The 26,420-nt window shown below is 54.2% G+C and overlaps 2 protein-coding genes across 4 annotated transcripts; one reads left to right on the forward strand and one right to left on the reverse strand.

Annotated features, from left to right (window-relative positions):
- Positions 1-732: 732 nt before the first annotated feature.
- Positions 733-15,366, forward strand: ZNF213 (zinc finger protein 213). 3 transcript variants are annotated; one of them, XR_013831612.1, is made up of 10 exons: positions 733-1,146; positions 2,676-3,175; positions 3,931-4,054; positions 4,247-4,314; positions 4,516-4,639; positions 5,696-6,335; positions 8,576-8,704; positions 12,046-12,165; positions 12,558-12,632; positions 14,886-15,366. XR_013831612.1 is itself a non-coding variant. In XM_079945180.1 (7 exons), the coding sequence occupies exons 2-7, from the start codon at positions 2,777-2,779 to the stop codon at positions 8,622-8,624; spliced, it is 1,404 nt and encodes a 467-aa protein (XP_079801306.1). In that variant the 5' UTR covers positions 733-1,146; positions 2,676-2,776; the 3' UTR covers positions 8,625-8,714. The 3 variants fall into 3 exon arrangements, 2 of the variants coding, with proteins under 2 accessions (XP_079801306.1, XP_079801307.1); XM_079945180.1 differs by lacking the exons at positions 12,046-12,165; positions 12,558-12,632; positions 14,886-15,366 and having other exon boundaries at positions 8,576-8,714; XM_079945181.1 differs by lacking the exons at positions 8,576-8,704; positions 12,046-12,165; positions 12,558-12,632; positions 14,886-15,366 and having other exon boundaries at positions 5,696-7,222.
- A 1,540-nt stretch (positions 15,367-16,906) lies between these two features.
- Positions 16,907-17,351, reverse strand: LOC307198603 (mediator of RNA polymerase II transcription subunit 10-like; the record flags this gene model as incomplete). Its single annotated transcript, XM_079945603.1, has 1 exon — positions 16,907-17,351. One exon carries the CDS (start codon positions 17,349-17,351, stop codon positions 16,944-16,946), a length of 408 nt encoding a protein of 135 aa, XP_079801729.1. The 3' UTR covers positions 16,907-16,943.
- Between the last annotated feature and the right edge of the window lie 9,069 nt (positions 17,352-26,420).

A 26,420-nucleotide genomic window follows, 5' to 3' on the forward strand; every position in this document is an offset into this window, starting at 1 on the left:
CCACCACAAGAAAGGATTTTCTATTTCAGAAAAAGATCTGGAGCCTCATATCTCCAAGGGGAGTAAGAAGAGGGTGGGAGCAGGTCCAAATGCATAGAGCTTCCCCGACGCGGCCCGCCTGCTTTAGATTCTCCCCAGCCTGGAGAGCCCCGCTGTCCTTCAGTCAAATCTGCTGGTCGGGGTCAGCGTCCCCGACGGCCGCATCCTGCTGAGAGACCCTAGCCGACCCTCGGGAACAGAGGATCGGCGCAGGAGGTTCCCGGCCCCTCACTGGACTGCATTTCCCAGCAAGCTCCGCGCCCTGCTAGAAGCGGCTAAAGACTATTTGGGTGGGTGCGGGACCCTAAAAGCTATAAACGAGTCTCCTAAGGCTGAGTTCCGGCTCCTGGACCACGGCCCCCTCAGCTCTCGACCCACTGTGTAGCGGAAAGAGCAGGGGACGGAAGGAAGAGTCCACGCCCGAGCATCCCTTGCGGCGGAACAGGCGATCCACTCGTAGCTGGGCCCAGAGACATCTCTGCCCAGCAGGCCAGCCTTGGCTTTTCCTTTTCACCCTTCACGGGTCAGAGGAACACAGAAAACTGAAAGACAAGGCGAGAGGGAGAAAGCGCGAATCTAGGGGCAGACCTCAGCCTGGGGGCATGGGTGTTGACCACATGACGTCACTGCCTTCTGATTGGCCATCCCTGGAAATTCTCACCGTTCATTGGTCATCCGTCAGGGAGAAGGCCCGTACAGTAGGCGAACGCCCTCCTGGGGAGAGTAGTTGGAGTGCTTGTCTCGGCGCATGCGCCGTGTTGTTTCCCGGCGAGCCCCGCGCGAATTTCCGGCGCCGAAACCTGGAGGCGGAAACTGGGAACGCCTGGGCGACTGTGGGCGGTGTGAGTCCTGGGGGGCGGGACAGGCGACGCGGCCCGCCTGGCTACGAGGTCGAGCGCAGGGCTTCGGGAGGCCGGGGCCGGCGCCCCGAGGCAGAGGCCGAAGGGGGCGCGCACCTCAGGGAGGTGCAGGGGAAAAGCCTGGGGCGCCGCACCCGCTGCCCGCCTCTCCGCCTCTCATCTCCGCTCAGGCAAGGCTGCTGGGACCGAGCGCGGGGCTCTGGCCGGGTCCGCGTTCCCGACTGCCGAGTCCTACTGAGCGACCCTGGTGAGTCCCTGGCTCTGTCCGAGCGGAGCCTTCTCCTCGGTCACTGGAGGATGAGCATGGAGAGCGTACCTTTCAGAATAAACTAAATAAAGTGCTTAGTGTGTAGTAGTAAAGAATTGGAAACAACCTGAATGCCTCACTCGGGTGGGTATTCATTAAGAAACGAGCATATCCATACCACGGAATCTCCTAGAGCGGCTGAGGCAGCATTGTTGGGTAGAAAAGCAAATGACAAAATAGTATTGCGGTAAGACCTGATTTATGTAAAAACACGCACAAAGCACTTTTCTCCCGGTTTCTATGGATATATTTCCAGTAAATGAACAGGGCAAGATTTGGGAGGTCATATGTCAGACTGTTAATGGGGGTGCAGCTGCAGTGTGGAAGGAAGAGTTTCTCTTTTATGTATTTCTGTATTGTTTAACACCCCCCCCCCTTTTATTACAATGGTTTGTATCACTTTTTTTGTTGAAACAAAAAGCAATTAAAAATATTCCAGGGCTTCCCTGGTGGCGCAGTGGTTGAGAGTCCGCCTGCCGATGCAGGGGACACGGGTTCGTGCCCCAGTCCGGGAAGATCCCACACGGCGCGGAGCGGCTGGGCCCGTGAGCCATGGCCGCTGAGCCTGCGCGTCCGGAGCCTGTGCTCCGCAACGGGAGAGGCCACAACAGTGAGAGGCCCGTGTACCAAAAAAAAAAAAAAAAAAAAAAAAAAAAAAAAAAAATATATATATATATATATATATACACACACACATATATATATATATATTCCAAAATACAGACCTTTCAGGACTGTTGTGAAGAGAAGCAGTAAGGTATAACTGTCCCACGTTCATGTGTATCTGGATAAATGGCTCAGGATGGTGTCTGTGGGCCCTTTGCTGATACACTAGGGGCCAAAATTTGAGAAAAATACAAAATTTGAGAAAAATACATATATTGTATATTAAATAACGCCGCTAGCGCAATCTGGTACAACACTCAGTAATCAAAACATTAGTTTAAAAAAAACATTTTTTTTGGCCGCACTGCACGGCTTGCAAGATCTTAGTTCCCCACCCAGGGATCGAACCCGGGATCCCTAGCAGTGAAAGCGCAGAGTCCTAACCACTGGACCTCCAGGAATTCCCAGTTAAAAAGAATTTTTTTTAATTGAAGAATAATATACAGAAATATACATCAGAAGTACAACTTGATAGATTTTTACAAACTGAACAAATACATTAATATTTCTCCCATAGAACCTATGAACATTTACATTAAGTGAGATAAATTGAGGTTATAAATATGCTCATCTCATGTCAGTAGACCAGGTGGTGAAAACCTGGGAGTTTTGGATTTTGGAGCTGAGGATAAGGAGCCGCGGATATGTATTGGTAGGAGAGAGTCATGTGAGCAAGGCTTTATAGGAGAGCCTAAAATAGCCTTCAAGGCCAGGAAGAAAGGGAGCTGGAGTCCCTGGATGTCCCTCAAGGCTGGTGATTGCTCATGTACCGCCCCCCTCCTGCTATTCTGCTCTTTCCTCAGGAGTGCCTGTCCAGATGCCAACCCAGCTGCCACTGGGGATCCCTCTGGGAGATTGAAGGCCCAGGTTGAGGCTGACCAGCCCTGAGCCTTAGGCCAGGGGAATGGCAGCCCCCCCAGAGCCTCAGGACCAGGCCCCTGGGGAGGGAGAAGGGCTTCTGATCGTGAAGGTAGAAGATTCGTCCTGGGAGCAGGACGCTGCCCAGCAAGAGGACAGCAGGGATTCAGAGGTGTGCCGCCAGCGCTTTCGGCAGTTCTGCTACGGGGATGCGGGTGGGCCCCACGAGGCCTTCAGCCAGCTCTGGGAGCTCTGCTGCCGCTGGCTGCGGCCCGAGCTGCGCACCAAGGAGCAGATCCTGGAGCTGCTGGTGCTGGAGCAGTTCCTGAGCGTGCTGCCCGTGGGCGTCCAGGGCTGGGTATGCGAACGATGCCCAGGGAGTGGCGAGGAAGCTGTTGCCTTGGTGGAGGACCTGCAGAAGCAGCCAGTGAAAGCTTGGCCACAGGTGAGGGGCCCCTCCCGCATCCAGGGGCACCTGGATAGCGCCTGGACTGAGGAAAGGTGGCCATCTCTATAGAGATGAGTCCTCCAGGGGGTGGGGCGGGGGTTGGGGGTAGGGGAGGACATGGAGAGCCAGAGGGAGCGTCCACAGGAGCTTGTCATAATGTGTGGCCTTTCTGAAAGACACTGTCCAAGTGAATCTGGTTTCTTTTGGTGGCTTTGGAGGGCAGCAGCAGGACCAAAGTGGGCATGCTCCAGGAAGGCAGGTTTTAGCTCCACAGGTTCTGCAAACGTTTATTTGTGTTCTGCTCTAGGCCAGGCCCTGGGGATACAGTGATGTGCATAGTGAGAGCACCAAAGGGGGTGTGAGAAGGTAGAGCTGTCCCTGTGAACCCTGCTGTCTTGTGGGGTGTTGGGTCCTTGACACTGGAAGCGTCTGGGGAGATGCTAATGTGTGGCGGGGGTGTGGGGTTCTGCCCTTGACAGGAAGGTCTCCCCCCACTGCCCCTTGCTAAGTGGCTCTTTGATTCTGGCCTTTGGGGGCTGGTTCTTGCCTCACGCTTGGTTGGGGAGTGTCCCTGGGCACATAGCACTGCCTGGTGTCACATTCTCATCTGGTCTTTCCTGGGGCCCCGTGTTGACCTTCTTCCCCACACCCAGCCTCCTGAGGGATGTGTCCTGTGTCTCCTTCCCAGGGATTAAACTCTGTCTCCCCCATCTGGTCTTGGTGCTGATGAGCATGTTGTGGTTCCTGCACAGGATGTGCCCTCAGAGGGGGCGGAACCTGAGGCTGCAGTCCAGGGATCTCAGGCCCAGGGGCCTCCCCGGAAGGCAGGGACACAAAGCCGGCCACCTGTACCCTGGGAGCAGCACAGCCATGGTGGTGAGTAAACTTGAAGGTGGCAGAGTGGCTGGACAGGGGCCTGGGTCTTTCCTGGACGTTGCCCTAAAGGGAGCAAGAAGGGTATTTCTGTTCTGAGAAGGCAAGGTGTGTACGTGTGTGTGTGAAGGAGAGTTGCGAGATCTCACTCCCGGCCTGGGCTGGCCTCTTTGAGGCTCCATTCTTTCCCTGCAGCCCAGCTTCCGGCTCTTCTTAAAGAGGGGAGCACCAGAGAGACGACAGATACCTGCTTTGACTCTGGGGTGAGTTACCAGTTCCTTTGTCCCCTCTGATGCTGATGAGTCCCTGTAATGGGTCATGCCTTCTCACCAAGGCCTCTTCCATCCATCCTTTTCTGGCCTGGACCTGTCCTGTTTCCCATCCCCCTTCATGTCTCTGCCCATGACTGTCTGGGGAGTCCTGAGCAGGGCAGCCCTGAACTGGGTTTTCTCACCTCATTCCAGGGACCTGTGACATTTGGAGACATTCCCTTCTATTTCTCCCGGGAAGAATGGGGGTCCCTGGACCCTGCTCAGAGAGATCTCTTCTGGGACATAAAAAGGGAGAACTCCCAGAACATTGCCCTGGGTAAGCAGTGGGCACAGCGAGGGGCCTTGGCGTCCTTGGCTCTTTTGAGCTGGAGGCTCTCGCCTCCTTGGAGTCCCAGCAGCAATGGGTGGGCCCAGTCAGGCCCCACCCCTGCACACCCTGCTGGAATCCTCAGTCTTCCTCCCAAGTCCTGGCTTAGCTGGCTCCAAAGAGGGCTTTCCCTGCGTCTCTTTAAGAGCCCCCGGAGGTTTCGTTTGTGCTGGTGTTCACTTTTCTCTGCCTGTGATGGCATGGGCAACATGCCAGGACTGTGCTGAGCACGGGTACAGGCATTTTCTCATGGGATCCTCACAACCCACCGCATGAAAGCGTGTGCATGTTTATAGACGAGGGACCTGAGACTCAGAGAGGTTGAAGGACACTGAAGGGACGGAGCTGGGACTTCGTGCAAACGTGGTTGTGAGGCCCCCTCAGCCTGCCCAGTGAAGAGGCGCGGAGAGACACCTGCTCACTAGAGGCCGCGCTGCTGGGTTTCTCTCCAGGTCAGGGCCTTCCTAAGCACTGTTTGGGGATCATCTCATTTAATCTGTGCAACCCAGTGGGACCGGCTAAGATCCCTCCTGATCCACTTCCATTTGTTCTTGAGCTGAGAGGACAAGAGCTTGTATAGCGAGAGGAACCATGTTAGCTGAGCCCTGTGGTTCCTTGGTTGCTGATAACAAATGGTGAGGGTTGGGATCATTTATAGATGACCTCAGTCTATGCAGTTTTGGCATTTGAATAGGCAGGGCTTGGGGTGGGACGTTGGATCGCAGTGTGGGAAGGGGGTGTAGATTGGTTAGCCCTGTAGTTAGTAAGTGCCTCTGTTGGAGACGCCCAGCAAGCCCCTTGCCGCTTACTCTGAACGGTTTCTCTGTCGTCATTTTCTCGTGTCCCCATTCCATGGAGGAGGAAGCTGAGGCTGGAGTTTGCTGGAGCCCAGGGCTGTCTGAACCTGAGCCCCAGGCGCTGGCCGGGAGCCTCGTTTCTGCCTCCCCTCAACTCTGTCCCTGGAACCGCGTGGCACTGAAGAGGCCGCCTCCTCCCCGCTTGCAGGTTTGGGACTCACGAGCCACAGCGAGAGATCCCGGCTGGAGGAGGTGGTGACGGCGCTCCCGGGCCAGGCTGCTGGCGATGTGACCGTGTCCTGGAGGCTGGAGGAGGCCGAGGCCCGGCCGGGGGTGCCCCGAGGGCGGGCAGCGGGGGCGCGGCGGGGGCGGCCACCCACGCGCCGGCGGCAGTTCCGGGACCTGGCGGCCGAGAAGCCGCACAGCTGCGGCCAGTGTGGCAAGCGCTTCCGCTGGGGCTCCGACCTGGCGCGCCACCAGCGCACGCACACGGGCGAGAAGCCGCACAAGTGCCAGGAGTGCGACAAGAGCTTCCGCAGCTCCTCGGACCTGGTGCGCCACCAGGGCGTGCACACGGGCCAGAAGCCCTTCTCCTGCTCCGAGTGCGGCAAGAGCTTCAGCCGCAGTGCCTACCTGGCCGACCACCAGCGCATCCACACGGGCGAGAAGCCTTTCGGCTGCAGTGACTGCGGCAAGAGCTTCTCACTGCGCTCCTACCTGCTGGACCACCGGCGTGTGCACACGGGCGAGCGGCCCTTCGGCTGCGGCGAGTGCGACAAGAGCTTCAAGCAGCGCGCCCACCTCATCGCCCACCAGAGCCTGCACGCCAAGATGGCCCAGCCTGTGGGGTGAGGGCCGGAAGGGCAGCCCAGGCAGGGTCCCCACCCGGCCCAGTCCACCATCTCCGCTGCCGGCAGGACTGCAGGGTCCCCCACGTGCAGAACCCATCAGCCCTGCCCTCCTGGGGACCTGGCCAACGCCCACCAGGCATGGAATCCCTTGTGACCTCGTGGCCATGCCCCTAACTGCTCTGGGGTTTTTCTTGCCCCCTGGTTTCCTGGAGCCCCAGCACATTCCAGGCTGGTGGCGTGAGCACAGGGGAGAAGCTGGGGCACAGGGACGTATGAGGACTCGGGCAGGCCTGGGGTCTCCATCCCAGAACCCCCTAAGCCTTGCTTGGCCCCGTCGCTCTCTGTTCCCAGCCTTCTCGGCTGGGTCTATGAGCTGGGCCTCCTGTCCTGCCATCCTGTGCCTTCCCACGGGGGTGAAGGCTAAGCCTTAGGGTACTGCTGGGCTCTGGGAGGGTCAGTCAGCCCACACCCATGAGGACCTGGGTCCTGGGTGCAGCCACAGGGGCTTTCTGGCCTCCAGCCCTTCCCATTTCCAGACCTTGACCGCTCTGCGCTGTCCCAGCAGCATGCAAGCTGCCTGCCTCTGCCCTCAGCCAGCTTGCCCCCAGCTGAGTTCCCAAGAGTCACCCTCTACCAGTCTGGGGAGGGTGGTGTTGGCTCCAGGGACAGAGGCCAACTGTGCAGACCAAGAACAGGGCCAGCGGAGGCCCGCTGCCCCCGCTGCTCCCCAGTCTCCTGGAGTCTCGGGGTTTATGGTACTTAACACTAGCACTCCATCAGCACCTTGTCACTAACTCCTGAGGCGCTGTATTCCCTGCAGAAGGGCATTCACAGGGACAGACCACAGGCCCTCCCAAGGAGCTGGCCCAGCTGGCCTCAAAGGGCAGCAGAAAGGTTGAATAAACATGAAAACTTTCTCCAGGCTATTCTTGTTCTTTAGGTGGCTGCTGGGGGTTGGGGGGACCTGGAATTCGTACCCCTGGGCCTCCTGGCCTGGTGGTCACAGTGGCACGTGATGCTGGATGGTCATCAGGTGGAGCCACATTCTTGGCTTCCAGGTCACCTGGGCCCCAAGGGCTGCCATGAGCCTTGGGTCCTTCCTCCTGTCAGCTAGTGCCTGTCCTAGTCTGAGGACAGCTCAGGATGGGACAGCTGGTGGCACCCCTCCCTACTCAGCCGGAGAGTGAGGGAGCTGACTGGGAGTGGGGCCTTTACGAGGCCACTCCCTCTCTCCCTTTGATGAAATGAGGAACCAGACTCAGAGTCCGTGACTGGTCAGGGTGGTGGCTCATGCTGCCCGTAGAGGATCTGGAGCACTAAGCTGGACCCTGTGCTCAAATCCCTTAGGGAGAGAGTGCTGCTGAGTCAAAATGGGCCATGCCCCATCCCCACCCAGCCCTTCGCATCTGACCCCCCCGCCCCTGCCATCCCCAGGCTGGGCCCTGTGGAGCTGGTAGGCACGTGCTGAGAGCACCTTCTACCCCACCGAGTCCTTTCTGATTCACCAGGTGGTGGCTTCAGGGGCCACCTGAGAGGCAGTGAGGGCGGGCTGAGACAAGATGTTTTGTCCCGCAGTGTGTGTGTGCCAGCCTCTCTGCGCCCCCATTTAACCTGGGCTTCATCCTGAGGTCACTGGACAGACCCCATTTCCCAGATGACGCTGCCGGGGTCTCACTGGACAGCTGAGTCCAGCCCGGGGTTTCTACCTCTGGGATGATGCCCTTCACTGCTCCCCATGCCCTCAGGCTGGCAGTTGCTCTGTGTTTGTGTGTGTGTGTGTGTGTGTGTGTGTGCGTGCGTGCACGCGTGTGGGTGCCCTGAATGAGTAGGGGTGATGGGTGGCGGGAGCAGTGCACAAATTTTTTTGGTGCTGGTGGCTGGCTCAGAAGGGAGACACTGGGGTGTAACGAGATCAGGTAGCAGGTGGGCCAGGAGCTAAGAATAGGATTGGATACAGGCTCCTGGTGCAGGTGGGGGCGTGTTAGTGCCAGCCAGGAAGCAGCCCGCTGGAGCCAGGGAACAGAGCAGGGCCTGGGGTCGTAGGGCCCAGAACGCAGGGTTCCAGGGCAGGGGACAGGGTCCAGCTCAGCTCATAAACAGAGCTGATAGGATGGGACTCAGGGAGAGGCCAAGGGTTGGGACCAAGAGCATTGGCACTGGGCCCGGGAGGTGAACTCTGTGCTTGGAGGAAACCCCCACATAGCCCCATGGCTTTCCTGGTGTCTGGGACCCTGCAGGTGGCCTCGCAGATGGCAGATGCTCGGGACAGCCTGGGAAGAAAGGTAGTCGGAGGCACGACCTGACCCAGCCCAGCTGGCTCCCAGCTGAGCCCTACCCTGGCCCGACTCTGGCCTTGCCTCCCCAAGGTAAGTACAGTGGGCAGGGTCCAAGGGTGACCCTGTCACTCAGCAGTCCTGAGGTGTCAGCCTCTACACTCGCTGTCCTGGAGGGTGTGTTCTGGACGCTGGGCTTTGAGAGCTGCAAGAGGTGGGAGGCCTTGGTCCAGGTGAGCCCTCGCCTGCCTCTTCCCACCTCCACCCCCAGTCCCACCTGGGGCCTCCCTGGACTCAGGCCCAGCACTCGCTCTTGCCCTAGGGTTTCCATGGGGAACTGGTTAGGTTCCGGGAGCAGCTGGATGCCCACGGGGGCCCTGTGGGCTGTGCTCTACTGGCCTTGGTGGCCCCCAGTGAGCAGCTGAGGCAGCCCCAGCAGCTGTCCAGGAGCTGAGCCGCTGTGAGGCTGGTGGGGCTGCCCCAAGTCTTCCTGCTGCTCTCCACTTCCCCCCGGGGGTGAGTGGGCTGGCCAGGGACCCCCAGTTGCGGGGCAGGGCAAAGCGGGTCTGGGGGGTGGGCAGGAGGGCTGAGACCCTCCCTCCAGGCCTGTGTGCTGCTTCCCCACCCAGCTACCCCCAAGCCTGGAGCGTTCCTCACTGGCCTGGGCGAGCTCTGTGGCCGTCGTCTTCACTGGTCGCTGCTGCAGCTGCTGACCAGGTGAAGGCCCAGAAGAGGCGTCCAGGAGGGGTGCTGTGGCTCTGCTGTGTTGTCCTGAACCCATTACCTCCACCCATTCATTCCACAACATAAGGCCGTGTTGCCTGCAATGGGTGTCAGCTTCAAAGCCTCGCCTCCCACCCCCACCCACGCCCGTCCTCACAACCCACTCAGGGTCCCCCACACGTTGCAGTATCTTCTCAGCTCCGTGCCTTTGCCCAGGCTGCTCCCTCTGCTTGGCATCCCTCCCTCTCGACCTAGCCTCACACAGACCCTTCCAGGCGTCAACCATGCCCCTTACAATCCCTGGGTTGACACTTGTATTCCCATCCACCCCTGTTCACACTTACCTGGCAGTGACTGTCTCGTCAGACTGTGGGTCCCTGGGGTCCAGGGTTGGGGATGATTCAGGTCTGGTCCCGAGGCCCAAAGGTCTCAGTGGGCAGTTGGGTGGTCACTGGAGGTGAGAATGGGCCCCAGCTCTGCTCCACAGTTCTCCCCGGCCTCCCCAGGCGGTGCCCACCCTGCGAGCCTTCCCAGACAGGCCCTGACCCGCTCTGGGAGCGCCCCATCTCTGTGCATGCTGATCCCTGGACCCCGGGGAACAGCATGGCTAATGGTGCAGCCAGTGTCTACCTGAGGCCATCCATGTCCTGGGAATCCTGTGATTCAGCCTGAACTAAGACCCCCCTTGGGCCCTCCCTTTCTTTTGTCTGTCTCCTCCTCCCTCCATTCTGGCAGGGTTAGTGTCTGGCAGGGTTAGTGTCTGGTTAGGGTCTCTAACACACCGCCACCTGCGCCAAACTAGTCCTTACCAAAGAGACAGTGGTAGCCAGGAGCCTGGCCAAGCTGTTCCCTGGAGCCAGGGTCCTGCTCCCCCATAACTGCACCCGCACGGAGCGGCTGCCTGAGGAGTCCTCCGGCCCTAACCCCCACCAGGTCTTCTGCTGGACAGCTGAAGAGTCCTCAGGGGCTACCTACTGCCCAGTCTTTGGGAGCTCCTTGAGGGGGGGCACTGTGCCTAGGGGACGTGGAGCTCTGGGGGCTCGAGATTAGCGGGACATGGCTGGGGTCCAACCATGTGGCAGCAGTTTCTTTTTTTTGACATTTATCTTGGTTTATTTTATTTTTTAATACATGTTTGCTTTTCTGTGGCAACAGTTTCGACTGGGAGAGAGGCTCGGGAGACCTGAGGCAGGGAGGCGAGGAGCTGGGAGGTCCTCAGACCACTTTGAATCCACCTTAATCCTGTCTGTAGCCAAAACCCAGCCCCAGCGCTCAGTGTGACCTGTCTGGGGCCAGGGCCGCCCTCCTCCTGGCCGTGACCCAGGACCGGCCTGGGGCCCAGCCCGATGTGGAGGCACTGGGGACCTGTGCCAGGCCCTGGGCTTCGAGACCACCCTGAAGACAGACCCTACAGCCCAGGTGAGGGGAAGCCCAGAACTTCGGGTGGTGCTCTGAGGAAGGCACCCCCCACCAGGACCCTGGGCACTCTCTCCTTAGCCTCTTACCAATCGTGGGCAGGAAGTGCACCCCCAAGTTTAGCCTCCATCCTCCCTGCTGCACGCATGCAGAACCCACTTCCCTGACTCTGGAAGCACAGTCTCCAGGGACCCTGAAGCCCCCCACACTGGCCATTTCTCCTCTCCCCTGCTCAAGGCCCTGGCTGGACCCTCAGGCTTTTCCTGGGAGGGTCTCAGGTTCCTTCCCACACACCTGTCAGCTCACTGCCCTCCCCTCACAGCTCTTAACTTTTTGGTGCAGCTTCTCCAGGGGGGCCAGAGAACCAGCTGCAGGAGGCTGGACCCACGTCACTTCCAATGAGGCCATGCAACCAGAGGGTTAGAAAAAGAACTTGTGGGACTTCCCTGGTGGTCCAGTGGTTAAGAATCTGCCTGCTAATACAGGTGGCACAGGTTTGATACCTGGTCGGGGAACTATGATCCCACATGCCACATAGCACCGCCAGAAAATTTTTTTTTTAATTTTTAAAAAAAGAAAGAAAGTAAAAGGACTTGCTCCCCGGGCCTGAGGCTGGAAGGAGGTGGGAGGTAGTGTGGCAGGGGGTTAGAGAAACCACCCAGAGAGAGGGCCACCAGATGCTAGGGAGGCCGTGACTGTGGCCCAGGCCTGATCTCATCCCCACCCCCAGACTTTCCAGGAGGAGATGGTCCATTTCTGGGAGTGGCTGGATGCCTGCAGGGACCCTGTGAGCTGTGCCCTTGTGGCCCTGATGGCCCACGGGGGGCCTCAGGGGCAGCTACTGGGTGCTGATAGGTAAGAGGTGCAGCCAGAGGCGCTGGTGCAGGAGCTGAGCTGCTGTAGGGCCCTGTGGGGCTGCCCCAAGATCTTCCTGCTTCAGGCTTGCCATGGGGTGAGCAGGGCCTGGAGCCCGCCCTGGAGGCTTGGCCGGGTCCTTCCCTCCAGCCAGCCTCCTGCAGCCCTGGCTCTCCTCACCCAGCCCTCAGCCTCCCAGGACTTGCTGTCCACCTCCTCCAAGAAGCCTGAGTGAGCCCTGCCCTTTCCCCACCCCCTCTCCCAGCCTCTCCTAGGAGTCATGTCCATGAACTTGAGCACTTCACCCTCAGCACCTGTCATTCGGTGCTCTGAATGTTTCCAGCCTGGCAGCCTGCCCAGGAGCTCTGGGGGCTAGAGCCCTGGAAGCACCCCCAGGTGTCTCCTGAGTGAAAGGACGTGACTGTTCCCTCCTTCCCCAGGGCACAGGGACGCACACTGGTGTGGGACGCACACTCTCCCCTGGTTGTGGCGCTGGCTGCAGGCACCACCAGCCACCCCCTCCCCGGCCGATGTCCTCCACATCTATGCTGATGTGCAAGGTGGGTCTACCTACCTCAGGGAGCCTGGGCTTGGGCGGGGCTGATGGGGGGAGCTGTCTGGAGAGCACTTCCAGGGCTCTGAGCTGGGATCCTGCTGCCACCTCCTTCCTCTCTTTGCCAAGAAGATGGGAAGGAAAACCTTAAATGGCAAAGGCCTTTGAAAATGGAGAGTTTCTTCCCCTACTTGAGCCTGAAACAAGTGAAGGTGAAATAGCTTTCCCGAGGTCACACAGCTGGTAAGAAGCAGCAGGGCTGAGATTTGAAACTTGATCTGGCTTTCCTGCTCTGCACTCTTTCTACTGCCCTGTGTGCCCTTGAGCAAGACTGGAGGAGACCCTTGGGGCTGGTGGAGTCCCAGGACGCTGGGTAAAAGGCATTGGTCCCTCTTGCAGGCAGCTTCTCCGGGGGCCCCACTCCAGGGAGCCCTAACCAAGCAGACATCTTGATGGTCTACGCAGCCACTGAAGGTAAGGGGATGGGTCTCCACAAAGCCCATTACACAGGGCCTAGCCTCCTGGCCAGAGATCTGAAGTGGCTTTAGCGGCATCTGGCGCTTGGCTGTTGGGGTGCAGGGGTACCAGCCTCGTCGCAGTTAAGCCGCCTTCCTTCCATGTATATTATTTATGATAATAGTAACGATGGTGAGCACATATTGAAGGTTGGCTCTGCTAAGCACTGTACCTACATCCTTTCCTCTAGGCTGTAAGTTCCATGAGGGCAGGACAGTTCTGTCTGCCTCAGGGCCCTGGCCAGTGCCTGGCACGTAGTAGGTTCACAGTAAATGTTTCTTCGATATTGAATCCATTGTATATTCACTGCACAAACATTGAGCAACAACTTGATCTGGAAGCGAGAAGTTCCTGCTCCCTGCCCCATTCTCTTGCCTGACTGCTGGGGTCCTGTGTGCTTGCCCCCACTTCCACCAACAATAGGCCCCTGGGGATTGGAAGGCAGCTGGCAGGGGCCTGAGTCTGACACTCTGGCCCTGGTCCCCTGGCCTGGGCTGTGTAGCCTTTCGGGATGAGAAGGGCTGAGACTTTATCCAGATGCTGGTGGAGGTCCTCAGAGCTGACCCCAGGGAAGACCTCCTGGAGCTGATGACTGAGGTGAGTTGGGGGTGGGGGGTCTCCTGGGGAGAGGAGCTGGATTCATCCTTCTTCTCAGCCCTAGTGTTCTGGTCACCTCCTATTCACCCCATTGCAGAGGGAGGGATACCCCGCCCTCAATAGTATGAGACGGTTGAACACACAACACCCGGCCCTGGACAGTGAGACGGACAGCAGTTATTAACCACATATACTCACAGCTGGGGGAGGAGGACACCTCAGGCCATTCCGGCCACTCAGTGTTTCCCTGGGGAGCACAGGGAACCAGCAGGGGTTGTAGATGCAGATTTTGTAGTAACGGGGTGGGGTACTAGTTTGAATAATTTCACAGGCTGGCAGGGAACTGGGGTGGAGTGTGGCTGATCTGGCTGGTGGGGGAACTAGCGGGATGGGGGGCCTTCCCTGCTGGGTCGGGGGGTACAGCTGACAAGAGCAGGGGAAACCAACGGGGCCTGTGAGACCCAAAGATGTGAAGGCAACACTTGAAACTTTAGGCCTTACAATACACTGGATGCCAGGCTGGGCGCTGGGGGACCTGGCAGTCCTGGGCACAGGCTGGGTGTGGTCGGCACAGGTCAATTAGCAGGTGTGCAAGCTAGACGTGCTGGGTCCCGACTGTGATGAGCACCGCAAGGCCTGTCTGGAGATCCGCAGCTCGTTGAGGTGCTCGCTCTGCCTGCAGGCCTGACTGAGCCCGCGGCTACCAAGGGGATGCTGACTGTGGGTGGCCACACACCAACGCCATCCCTGACCCCATCCGCTCCTCGGTTTCCTCATCTAAAAGCAGCGCGATAGCACGGGAGGCTCAGCCACCATGGAATAAACATGATGATCGCTGTACACGTGAATAGCGCCTGCACGCAGGGAGCTGTGACACTAAGTGAGATAATGTATGCAGAGTGCCTGGCACTTCAGAGGCTGGGCCCACCGGGTGAGGAGGGGGAGCAGGGGAGGCGCCAGGGCAGCCTCCGGCTCTAAGAAACCCAACATGGGCTAGGCTGAGCTGGATGTCCTGGGAAAGGGCAGCGCGGGGTCCACACCATCCTCCCAGCACGCGCACCCCACCTGCACACCACGCTGGGGCCACGGACAGGGCCTCTGCCTATACAGCAGTCAGAGTCCATTCTGGGGCCATAAGACTGGAACAGAGCATGGCAGGTTTAGCAGAGCTGTGATAGGGGAAGCAAAGGGGCTGGGGGAGCAGAGGGCAACTCCTGACCCACTGCGGGCCGGGGGCACGTGGGAGAAGAGATCAGGAGCCTCTCGGGACAGGAGGGGCTTGGGCAGCCTCACCCAGGCTCGAACCCTCACTTGGGCTGTGCTCAGTAGCGCTCAGTCGTACAGCTTGGAGCCCCGCTCACACCGAGCCCGAGGGGCGGGGCTCCTTGCCAGTGTGAGCATGCGTATTAGGGCATATTGAACAGGCGCCTGAGAAAGCTTTATGAGAAAAGCTGCAACCGAAATAGCGGCAAGGCCGCGTGGCCTAATGGATAAGGCGTCTGATTCCGGATCAGAAGATTGAGGGTTCGAGTCCCTTCGTGGTCGTTGCGGAGATTGCTTTTTCTACTCCGGGTAAAAAACAACAAACAAACAAACACTTTTCCCTCTCTCCAGACTGCTCCCTACGCGGGCCTAGGATCCTCGGGCTATGTCCACCCCTCGGAAGTAGCCCTGCACCTGCAGCTGCGTAGCTCGGGACGCCTGGGAGGCCCCGAGGGCGCTGTGAGGACCTATAGTGCTCAGATCCAGACGGAATGCTGACTCTGAAGTCCACCGGCCGTGAGTGCCGGGAGCCCACACGGGACTGGCTGCATGAATATAGCTCAGACGACGAGAACTGTGACAGATGAGGGGTTGAATTTTTGCACGGGTAGGTCATCCCCAAGGGGTCAGTGGACAGGGGCATTTAAAAATATAATAGATTATTGTGATGAAGAAGTTTTGGAAATAGATAGTAATGATGCTTGCACAATATTGTAAATGTAACTGATGCCAGTAAATTGTACAGTTAAAAATGGTTAAAATGGCAAATTTAACCTTAAGTGTATATTTTACCACAATAAAAAATGTGAAAAGAAATTAATAGATTATTTCGATTTCTTGCAGTGAGAGTATACCCTTAAATGATTAGTGTGAATGTTTTTTTAAAAATTTAAATGTAAAGAATATGCCCAGGATTGAGTCATCATTTTACCTGGAAAAAACGACTCTACCTGCGGAACCGAGTTCTTACCAAGGGATTCTGGCTAAGCGGAATGACCAAAGTGATGGGACCTCCTCCCACCAGGGAAAACGCTGGGGGAATGGCAGCTGAGCGTGTACCCCTACAGTGGGCGCAGGTGACCTTGGAGTCATGAGGAGTGTCACCATCTCCTTTATCGTTTTTGTGATGTCTCAGTGGTTTACTAAGGGCTTATAAATAAAAAGAGAAACTTCATTAAGATAAACATTTTTATTATTTTCCCTACTTTTATTGAGATATAATTGACATACAGCACTGTATAAGTTTAAGGTGTACAGCATAATGATTTGACTTACATACATCATGAAATGCTTATCACAGGTTTAGTGACCATTCATCAACCTGTGATGAGAACTCATAGGATTTTCTGTCTTAACTCTTAGGATTAACTCTTCTTATAACGTACAGCAATGTTAATTCTCTTTATCACGTTGAATACTACACCTCTAGTACTTACTTATAACTGGAAGTTTGTACCTTTTGACTACCTTCATCTAATTCCCCCCACGCCTCCCTCCACCCCGCCTCTGGTAGCCACAGTAAGACAAATACTTTAGAGATGGCAAAGAATACCCATCTTCTGGTGGGAAAGTAAACGCTGGGTCCTCTGATACTAGTTTCACGCTCTACCAACTGAGCTGGCTGGGCAGATACAGAGCCATTACGGAGCATCCTTAGGACAAAGACCTAAGGCCATTGGACTCTGCTAAAAACTGCACAGACTTGGAACCAGAAAACACTTTTGGTCTAAGGGGCAATGTAGGGAGGAGGATGAAGATAGGGACCGACACTTTTCCCAAGCTCCTGGCTGTTGCCTCTCTCCCTTCTGCTCCCACATTTTGCATAACGAACACCTTCTTTTTTTTTTTTTTAAGTACTTAAAGACTTATTATATTAGACTAACTGAAATCTATGGAAACACAGTTCCATTGAACACATTCTTTATGCACTATACTTAAAAATATAAAATACAAAACGAATTTAAAGTACTTATATTAAACCAAGTTTTCCTTTTGTCTTTTTGTTTAGCTTTCTTTGACACCATAAAAGAAAGAAAAAAAAAGAACAGAAAGTATATTAAAAGAAAACTATTAGGTATAATTTTTTTAAACTTTTACTTTACCTATCATATTTAATATTTCCAAGACTATTTGGCCATGGAGAATCATACACATCGCACTCAAAGTTGTGTGATCACCAGTCCCCTGAGAGCTAGAGGACCAAACAGAGCACGTCAGGGAGAAGGGGCAGCTGGTGGCACAGCCCCGTACGCCCTCCAGGCCCTGCCGTCCCCAGAGGCCAACGACGAGGACAAGGTGGCGGGAGGATGGGCCCAGGAAACAGCGTTGGTGCCGCTCAGTCAAGGCTGCCTGCAGGTCACGGCCACTCGTGCAGGGCTAGGAGGATCTTCAGACAGACGGAGGAGGGAGTTAGGAAGGAGGATGGTCTTCCCCCTGGATGCTCCGGTACTTAGCCATGTCCTCAGGAAATACTTTAGAAAGTTCTTGAATCAACAGGCTTTTAAATTTCTTCATTGTGTCAATCTTGCCTTTAACTTGTTCATTTTTAGCCAGAGCCCTCTCCAGGCACTCTTTGTTATAGAGTTGGGGATTTCGACCTTGATCTATGTATTCAAAAACTTCTAAAGGGACAGTAATATCATGAAGTTGCTGTCTGCACTTATCGATATCCTGTAAGCCAGTAACAATAAAATTCAGCTTCTGGTTGAGCCCGGCCTGGCTGCTGGGCTGGAAGTCTCTGACGATGATGCCGAGCTGCCGGATGTTCTCCACGAACTTCTCCAGGTGCTCCTCCAGGTGGTCGAACTTCTCGGCCATGGCCCGGCCGTCCGCACCGCCGCGGGCGCGCTCCTGCCCCCTCGAACGCCTTCTTGATGTTAATTATCCCAGGACTCGGATTCTCCTAAAAAGATGGGGAAAGGGCTCCTCCGGGACTTGATCCGCAGACTTCCTACATCCTAAGCGAGGATCGTACCTCAGCTCCATCCGCGCGTGCGCGACCTCTCCCGAGCCCCAGGATGCTCGGGAACCGGCGGGCTCTAAGAGGATGCACCCGCCGAATACGGACGTCAAGGGGACCAAGGACCCGCCGAGCTGGAGCCGGGAGGCTGTGCGTAATGTGCAGGAACCACGGGGAGGTGACAGAAAGACTGGTTTAGGACTGTTGTAAAACGTTTCTCATGAGCCCCGGTGGCCTAATGGATAAGGCATTGGCCTCCTAAGCCAGGGATTGTGGGTTCGAGTCCCACCCGGGGTACAGGAGGTAGTATTTTAAACTTTCTGCCAGAGGAAAAATGAAATGAAGCTAGCTGTCTATTTACCCTAGTGGGAAATTAAGTGGCCCTGGGGTTTAGCTAGATGCCACCCTATAGCGAAGTTGGACAAGGTTTACTTTTCTGATAAAGATGTGCACGTTTTCAGATTTTGCCCATAATAAAGTTTTCTCTCTTTTTAATCCATGCCTTCATCCTCAAGGTAAAAATCTCCCAAACTGCAGGACATGGTGGAGTAAAATCAGAAGCCTCCTTTACCACATGCCCAAAGAGGAGGTGGCCGCTGAGGCTTTGTCATATATACACATAGTTCTCTTTTATTTTTAAAAACCATGGATGGGACTCTTCTGTTCCTCCAGCTCTGGCCTTACTTCTGCTTTCCCAAGCACCTGAGGTCCCATCATCCCTACTCAAACCAGGGACCTCATCTCAATGCAGCATCTCCCACCATCATATGTGGCCTGCAGAGAACAGCGACCACAGAGCTATCCAAGGCTGCTGGTGCTTCCCTCACCAATGTTTCTCAATGCCTTGTTGAAGGGAATGTCCCTGGGGCCCTCTCAGTGGGGTGGTGGGTGTGCTTTTCGTGTATGATAGACCTGTTCCAGCGTTTCTGTCTCACAGAGTCTTTGGATTCCTTTCTCTACATGATGCCAGGAACATTCTTGAATCTTAATCTCCTTAAACATAGGCCACCATTGAGTTCCATGCTTAGCCAACCAACTAAGAAAACTGGCAGAGCCACATTCAGCTGCACAAGATAACACATTAGATACAGGCTTGCTGGGAAGTGCACCCAGAGAAATAACGTCACCAGTTGCAAAAATCCCATCCTCCTTATTCTAACATCCTTGGGTCCATTCCCACACACATTCCCTAGTTCTCTGCTGGCATAAATGAACAAAATTTGCAATTCTTTTGGCATATGAATGATTTCCTCCCAGGCCGGCCTTTGTCCTTCTCCTACAGCGTGCTGATCTGATTGTAGTTATAGGGAAACCAGTGTTAGGGGGTAACAAGGCTGGCTGGTGTGGGCTTTGAGGAGAACCGTCATCCCGTGTCTCACCTGCCATGCTCCAGGTGAGATTATTATAGGATATTCAAACACAGGAAGGCTACTCTTCTCAGATATCAGAGGACAGGCTGCTTTCACTGGCAAGGGAGGCTCCAAATGACTCAGGGGTTCAAGATTCTCAACTAGGTCTGAGCCTACCTAGATGTCCCCAGGCTTCGGCTCCACTCCTTCATAATCAATGCCGTTTCTTCCACATGGAAGATCTCCCAAGTCTATGAACTCAACTTACATTGTCATTCCACAACATACTTCATTCGATTATGTGTTTGATTTTCAGCAATGTCAGCCCTGCAGCTATACGATTATTTTACGGCTGCCAGAAAACGTCCCTGGATCTCTGAACATGACTTAGGCTGAAAATTTAAAGGCCTGATCTTGTCATTTTCTTTCTTTAAGCAAACGGATGCACCCAGGAGAATCCTTTCCATGCCACAGTCCTTGTAGTCACCTTTACTGCCATAAGAGTCAAGTGCAGCAGCCAAGTGGTCTCCCAGGGCACTTGCTTCAGTCGGCACTTCATCATAATCAACCAGGTGATAGGCGGCTTGATAACGATGCCCTTGCATGCCACGAGTCACCAGTATCCCATTTCCCATTGGCAAGGAGCTCAAGCCCAAATTCATTACCAAACCAGGGTCCACACAGCAGTCAAAAAACCCATCCGTTGGCGAGTGGGGGTAATGGGGAGAGGTTGGTACAAGGATACAAGCTTTTAATTATAAGACGAATAAGTTGTGGGGATCTAATGTACAGTATGGTGATTATAGTTAATAATACCGTATTGTTAACTTCAAATTGCTAAGAGTAGATCTTAAGTATTCTCAACACACACATGCACACACAGAAGGTAACTTTGTGAAGTGATGGATGTGTTAATTAGCTTGATTGTGGTAATCATTTCACGAGGTATAGATATATCAAATCCTCACGTTATACACCTTCAATATATATCATTTTTATTTGTCAATTATACCTCAATAAAGCTGGGGGAGGGTAAGCAAACCTATTTGTTATTGTAAGACTAATGAAAACTGGTAACTATGTAAAAAGCATTGTTAAGGAGGCAGTTGAGAAGGCAGAAGGGAACCGTGAGAAAGCAGCTACCACCCATGGGGCTGGAGGACCACGGGAAGAGGTTGGGATTATTAAAAGTTAGAAGCTTGGAGAGAAATTGTGGAGCTTAAAAACCAATCTCTGGGGCTTCCCTGGTGGCTCAGTGGTTGAGAGTCCGCCTGCCGTTGCAGGGGACACAGGTTCGTGCCCCGGTCCGGGAAGATCCCACATGCCACGGAGCGGCTGGGCCCGTGAGCCATGGCCGCTGAGCCTGCGCGTCCGGAGCCTGTGCTCTGCAACAGGGGAGGCCACAGCGGTGAGGGGCCCGTGTAACGCAAAAATAAAAACAAAAAAAAACACCAATCTCTGGAAAAGAGGCAGCTCAGCTGAGCTCAGAGGAGGGTCCCCTAGGACTGGTATCCCCAAACGCCTGAGGGGGGGGGGGGGCTCCGTCAGCTTGCGCAGGTGTCTCTCATGAGCCATGATGAGGGTGGTTCTGTGAGTGCTGGGAAAACAAACTGGATTCAGCTGCCATTTCTGGAAAGAACTACTATTCCAGGAATAAAAAAGTGAGGCTGGGTGGGGTGGGTGGCAGTAGGAACGGGAAGCAAACAGGAAGTAGAGTCCCTTCTTCCTCCGCCAGCCTTTCAGCCTCTCGAGTGTCTCCTATCGGCAAAATATGACACAGATCCTCTGGCAAAGCGCAGTACAGTCAGTCCCCCACATACGAACCTTCAAGTTGCGTACTTTCAAAGATGCGAATGTGTGTTCGCATGTCTAATCACGTAAGTTAGTTCACGTGTCTGGCGTATATTGTCACATGCGTGCATCCTATACAAGTGGTTATGCTTTTGTGTACTTTACTGTACAGTACTGTATAGAGGACAGTAGTACAGTGTCTTTATTTCAAGCCCAGGATGTCCGGAAGCAAGCATAAAAACAGCAATGATGTAGCTGGTACTACTGTACTTTTCAAGGTACTGTACTGTAAGATTAAAAATGTTTTCATTTTGTGTTTTTTATGTATTATTTGTGCGAAAAGTATTATAAACCTATTACAGTACAGTACTACATAGCCGATTGTATTAGTTGGGTACCTAGGCTAACTTTGTTGGACTTAGGAACAAATTGGACTTATGAACGTGCTCTCAGAATGGAACTCGTTCGTATGTAGAGGACTTACTGTGTCACTAAGCGGGGTCTACAGGGTGAGTTTGAAGCTGAGGGATAAAAGTTTAAATACTGGCCCACGGGTCTATCCTGCTTCCCCTGCTTCCTTACAGATGCCTCCTCAGAGTGTTCCCTTCATGAACTGATTACACAAAAATCCCTGGAAACTTGTCCTAAAATAGTTGGAAACAGACTCTAAGAATGAGAATGTTACCGAACCAAACTTGGGTCTGCTCAGCTTTGTGCAATAAAGCCAATCTACTGACACCGGGTGGTGGTGAAGGAAAGTGCAGCGTTTATTGCAGGCATCGCGCAAGGAGCCCAGTAAGCTAGCGTTCAAAAGGCCTAAACTCCCCAGATGGCTTTCAGGGAAAGGTTTTTAAAGACAAGGTGAGGAATGGGGGTTGTGGGGGTGTGTGATCAGCTCATGGACATTCTTCTGATTGGTTGGTGGTGAGGTAATTGGGAGTCAACATCATCAACCTTCTGGTTCCAACCGGTCTGGGGTCTACATAGGTGCTTTTGGGCAATCTACAGTTAACTTCTACCACCTGGTGAGGGTTTCGGGCTCTGCAAAACAGCTCAGAATATTATCTACAGCCCTTGAGGAGGAGTTAAAGGTGCTTGACTTTGTTTAATGGCTAAACCACTGTCTTGCTTGACTGTTTTCCTTTCTTTCTGCATTTTCTCACTTCTCTGATTAAATTTATTCTTTGGAACTTGGGGAAGGCCTAGAAGGCTAATGTTTTCTACAGATGAGGGCAGGCGGAGGACATGGGGGGATCTGTCCCTGGAAGGCCCCACAGGGTCCTACTCGGTTACAAGATTCCAAGGTTGAATCACCTTCTGGCTGCCTGGCACCAAGGAGGACATCACTGGTGGTAGGTAGACTTCTGAGAGACCCGGGTATGCTGGAGCCATGCAATTATTAAGCCTTTTGTCCCCGTTGAACTGGGATGGCTGTATGGGAGGGAGCTCACCCCATGTCTCTGGCATTTTGGAGATACAGTGGAAATGTGATCATTGTAAGCATTGTGGAATTATGTGTTGACGCATTGAAACCAAAATGTTTCAATGTCTTTAATGCATTGAAACCCGAGAATGACAGCCTCCTGTGGACTAATCACCAATTCAAAGCAGAGTGAACATCAGAGGCTGCTCTGGCAGCATTGAAAGCAACCTACATCTTCTACAGCTGAAGGGCCGATAAAGCTGAAGGCCAGGCTCAAGAGCAGGCCTTGAGGCAGACTTGAATTCTCAGTCTCAGCAAATTTCCTGGACCAATGTCAGGGTGCTGATAGGGAAGAACTGGGACCCTCAAACTTGCAATGGGGATATCTGAGTAGCTGCATTGAGAACCTTGAACGCTCGGGGCCATCAAACTTGGAATGGATATATCTGGGTAGCTGCATTGAGAGCCTTGAACTCTCGGGGCCTGCTGTGGGGGCCCAGGCCTCCACCCCCTTGCCTGGAGACTAGGAGGAACCTCAAATGAGGCAGGTATTTTACAAAACATTTGGTCACTTCAGACCTGCTCCAACTTCCCCTCCAGGCCACCATACCAAATACTAGGGTCACATCCCAGCATGACTCAACTGGGAAAGTACTGGGACTGCTTCTGTAGGATCTGGATGACGTGTCAGCGGTGACCTGGAGAGTCTGCCCGGAGTGGATCCTGACGGTCCTGGATCTGGGTGAGGAGAATAAAAAGCTGGAAAAAGGAGAGATTATCATATGGGACACTCTTTCATGACACAGAACTTAACGCCTGGCATGGTCCCTCAAGCTGGTTGTGATACTCAGCTGGCATGGCTCTTGGAAGGATGGAAAAAGCAATGGCCTACATTAAATGAAGTAGAATTGCCAGAAATGCCATGGCAAACTGTGAAAGAAGGAATCAGAAGGGACAGAGATACTGGTTCGCCAGCATGGCTCTACGGCATGCTGCAGTGGAACAGACTAGGGATCTTGGCAGTGCCTGCAGGAAATGCTATTCACGGAGGCAATAAGACTTGCACGGTTGAGGAGACGCACCAGCACCTCTGAGAAGCTTGGGAGGTACTGTTTTCTGGTATGGTGCCTACTGGGACACATCCAAAGTAGAAGGTAAGCTTTTGTACCTTGTCTCTCCTATTATTAAGAAGGAAGCTCAGCACTTTTAAAAAAATTGAAGTATAGTTGATTTACAATGTTGTGTTAGTTTCTGCTGTACAGCAAAGCAATTCAGTTATACATATACATATATATATCTTTTAAAAATTCTTTTCCATTATGGTTTATCATAGACTATTGAATATAGTTCCCTGTGCTACACAGTAGGACCTTGTTGTTTATCCAGTCTATATATAATAGTTTGCATTGGCTAACCTCTAACTCCCAATCGATCCCTTCCCTACTCTCCTCCCCCTTGGCAACCACAAGTCTGGAAGGAAGTCCAGCACTTTGACAGGACCCTGTGATGGGTAATTTTGTGTGTGAATTTGGCCAGGCTATGGTGCCCAGATGTTTGGTCAAACACCAGTCTAGATGTTGCTGTGAAGGTATTTTTTAGATGTGACTAACATTTAAATCAGTAGAGTTGAGTAAATCAAATTATCTTCCCATAATGTGGGTGGACTTCTCCCAATCAACTGAAGGTCTTAAGAGAGAAGACTAAGATTAGCCCCAAGAGGATAGAATTTTGCCTTGGACTGCCTTCTGACTCCAGTCTGCAACATGGACTCTTGATGGAATTCCCACCCCGCACATTTCACTTTGGCATCCCCACAATCATGTGAGCCAATTTTTACAATCAATCACAATCTCTCCCTCACTTTCCCCTTCCTCTCTCTCTCTTTCTCTCTCTCTCTCTCTGAGTTCTCCAGAAAAATAGACTACAACAGAACTCTGATGAATATAGTCTCTCTCTCTTTTGGACGAGTAGGGTGCCCCAATCCAGGGCACCAAGAGGGACACAACCTGGCAGGCACCTCCCCACTGCCAAGCCCTCTCCTGCCCCCCGTTGGCCCCCACCTTGGAAACCTGGATACCCAGATGAACCGACATCATGAGAGCCTCAGGGCCGGTGTTGCTAACCCTTCTGGTTCCCCTACCCCACCCCAAGAAAGGAACTCACATTTCCCTCACTGCTGCCTCTCGAGGAGAGGGACACCCAACCTCTACTTGGAGTAGCCCACGATTTCCAACTTTCTTTCTACTTTAGAAAGGGGAGGGGGCTGGGACAGGAATAACGGCCAGATGAGGGGCTCCCTTCCCTGCTGCATCTCTGTCTCAGGAGGGAGGAAAACTGAAGCAAATGCACGTGGGGACACACAGGGTTGGGGGAGGCGAGGGTCCTGGGTGGGGAACACCCCCGGATGGAGCATCATGTAGGTCCCTGCTTAGGGCCAGAGTTAGCTGAAAATCCATTTCCAAGTCTCCTGTTGTAGCTCTCGTTCCACGTGTAGAACTGAGACTGAATGGGTTCAAGTCCTACTTTGGGCGATAATTCTTGGCCTGATAAGCGCTTGCCCCGATCGCGGGAATTTCAAGAAAGTTCTTAGAAAAGGAACCTCTCAGAGGGGCTCCTGACCCACTCTGTGTGCTGTATCTGGAACTGTGGAGTAAGTTTCAACTTTTAAATTCCAAAACGCATATAATAAAATATTAATGAGACAAAAGCAAGTTGCTCCAGTGAGATTCGAGGTTGGTGGCCACATGCCGGCTTCCCTGGACCAGCAACAGATCCTCCTTTGGAAGAGGCTTAGTTTATATGGATCTGGTCACTTCTGTAATATCATCTCTGCTTACCTGTGAAGCCAAGCCCTGAGGGCAAAAGTCATGTCCAACGTGGGACCCACGACCCTGAGATTAAGAGTCTCATGTGCTACCAATTGAGCTAGCCAGGCAGGGTTAGAAAAGGATACTCCTCACAAACTAGTTGTATTTCTTCAGAACTTTACTGTCCTAAAAATGGTGGGGACAAACCCTGGATCCTGTGCACACTGCATCTCGGGCACTGGAGTGCTGAATTCTCGGGTCCTTTCAGCAGAGGACGAGAGCCCCAACAAGTTCCTGTCTGCTGTCCGGCCGTGGGTCTGTGTAGTCCCAGCAGCTCCAGGGAGCTGGAAAGTCGGGGGCAAGGGCACGTGGTTGGGTATCACTAGAGACTAGTAAGGATCGCGGTGTGATCCTCGCTTAGGTTGTGGGAGGTGTCGGGTTCCAATAAGGGACGATTTCTCATCATCAAATTCTCAGCTCTCTTTTGGACGAGTAGCCTGAAGCAAATCAGGAAGGCTCCATGGCCTCGCCTCGGAAACAAGCCAGGGAGGCCTTCCTTTCCAGGTGGATGCTGGACTCCTTGCTAGCGGGGCAGCGCCGTTCAGGAAGAAGCGCGCACCAACCCCAGTTCTGACCCCTACATCAGGGTTCCAGAACTGTGAGGGTTTTCTGGGGCCGAGCTCAGGCCAAGAGGGACCCCGAGATGCTCGAGGCTCACCCGGACTGGCCGGTTGGGAGGTGGCAGAGTCTCATTCTCGAGGTCTTGGATTTGTGTCCCATATTGGGTGAAATTTCTGGCCTGGGAGACTTTCACACTCACCTGGGCCACAGGGACTCCCTCCTCCTCCTGGTCGCCCGTCCCCTCCTCTAGCTGTTGGAGACTGGGTGGCCCTCGTGGCCTGGGGGAGTCTGGCTCTGCGGCTCTAGGGCCCTAGTGTGCGGGAGCCCCCTCTCCGTTAGGTTCCGGCAGCGCTGCAACTCTCCTCCTTCTGGAATCGAAACCGAAACCTCCTCCGGCGCAAGTTCCTGCGGGGCCCGGCCGCCAGAACTCGGCCCAGGATCGGAGGGCAGAGCCGCGGTCTCAGGCTTCCAAAGACAGACGTCAGGAGCTATTCAGGCGTCGGCTGGTTGGTCTAGGGGTATGGTTCTCGTTTTGGCGTGCGAGAAGTCGCGGGTTCAAATTCTGGTTGAGCCCCACTTTCTTTTATTCAGACATCCCCAGTTTTCGGGCTGAAGACTCCGGAGCTCTACGGAGTCCTAAGCGTGAGGATCTTGGTCCCCGCCTGCCGCGATCCGATCGGGCTGCGCCCAGTTCCGTGCTGCCAAGTGGCCATCGCTCCGCTTGGGGCGGGTGTTTCCAGGCCGGAGGCTTCGTCCTTGGGGCTCCGGGACTGGCCTGGAGGCCTGGCGCTGGGGGAAGGAGCCCGAACGGGGCGGGGGCAAACACTTCTGTCTCCGCTCGCTGGAGACCGGGTCTGTGTGCCAGACGGTGCCTGGACCTGGAGAACGATGTAACTTGGTCTGGGCATGTATCTTTGCTTTGGGTCATAAATTCAA

The sequence above is a fragment of the Stenella coeruleoalba genome (genome assembly GCF_951394435.1).
Source record: "Stenella coeruleoalba genome assembly, chromosome: 15".
Classification (NCBI taxonomy): Eukaryota; Metazoa; Chordata; class Mammalia; order Artiodactyla; family Delphinidae; genus Stenella; species Stenella coeruleoalba.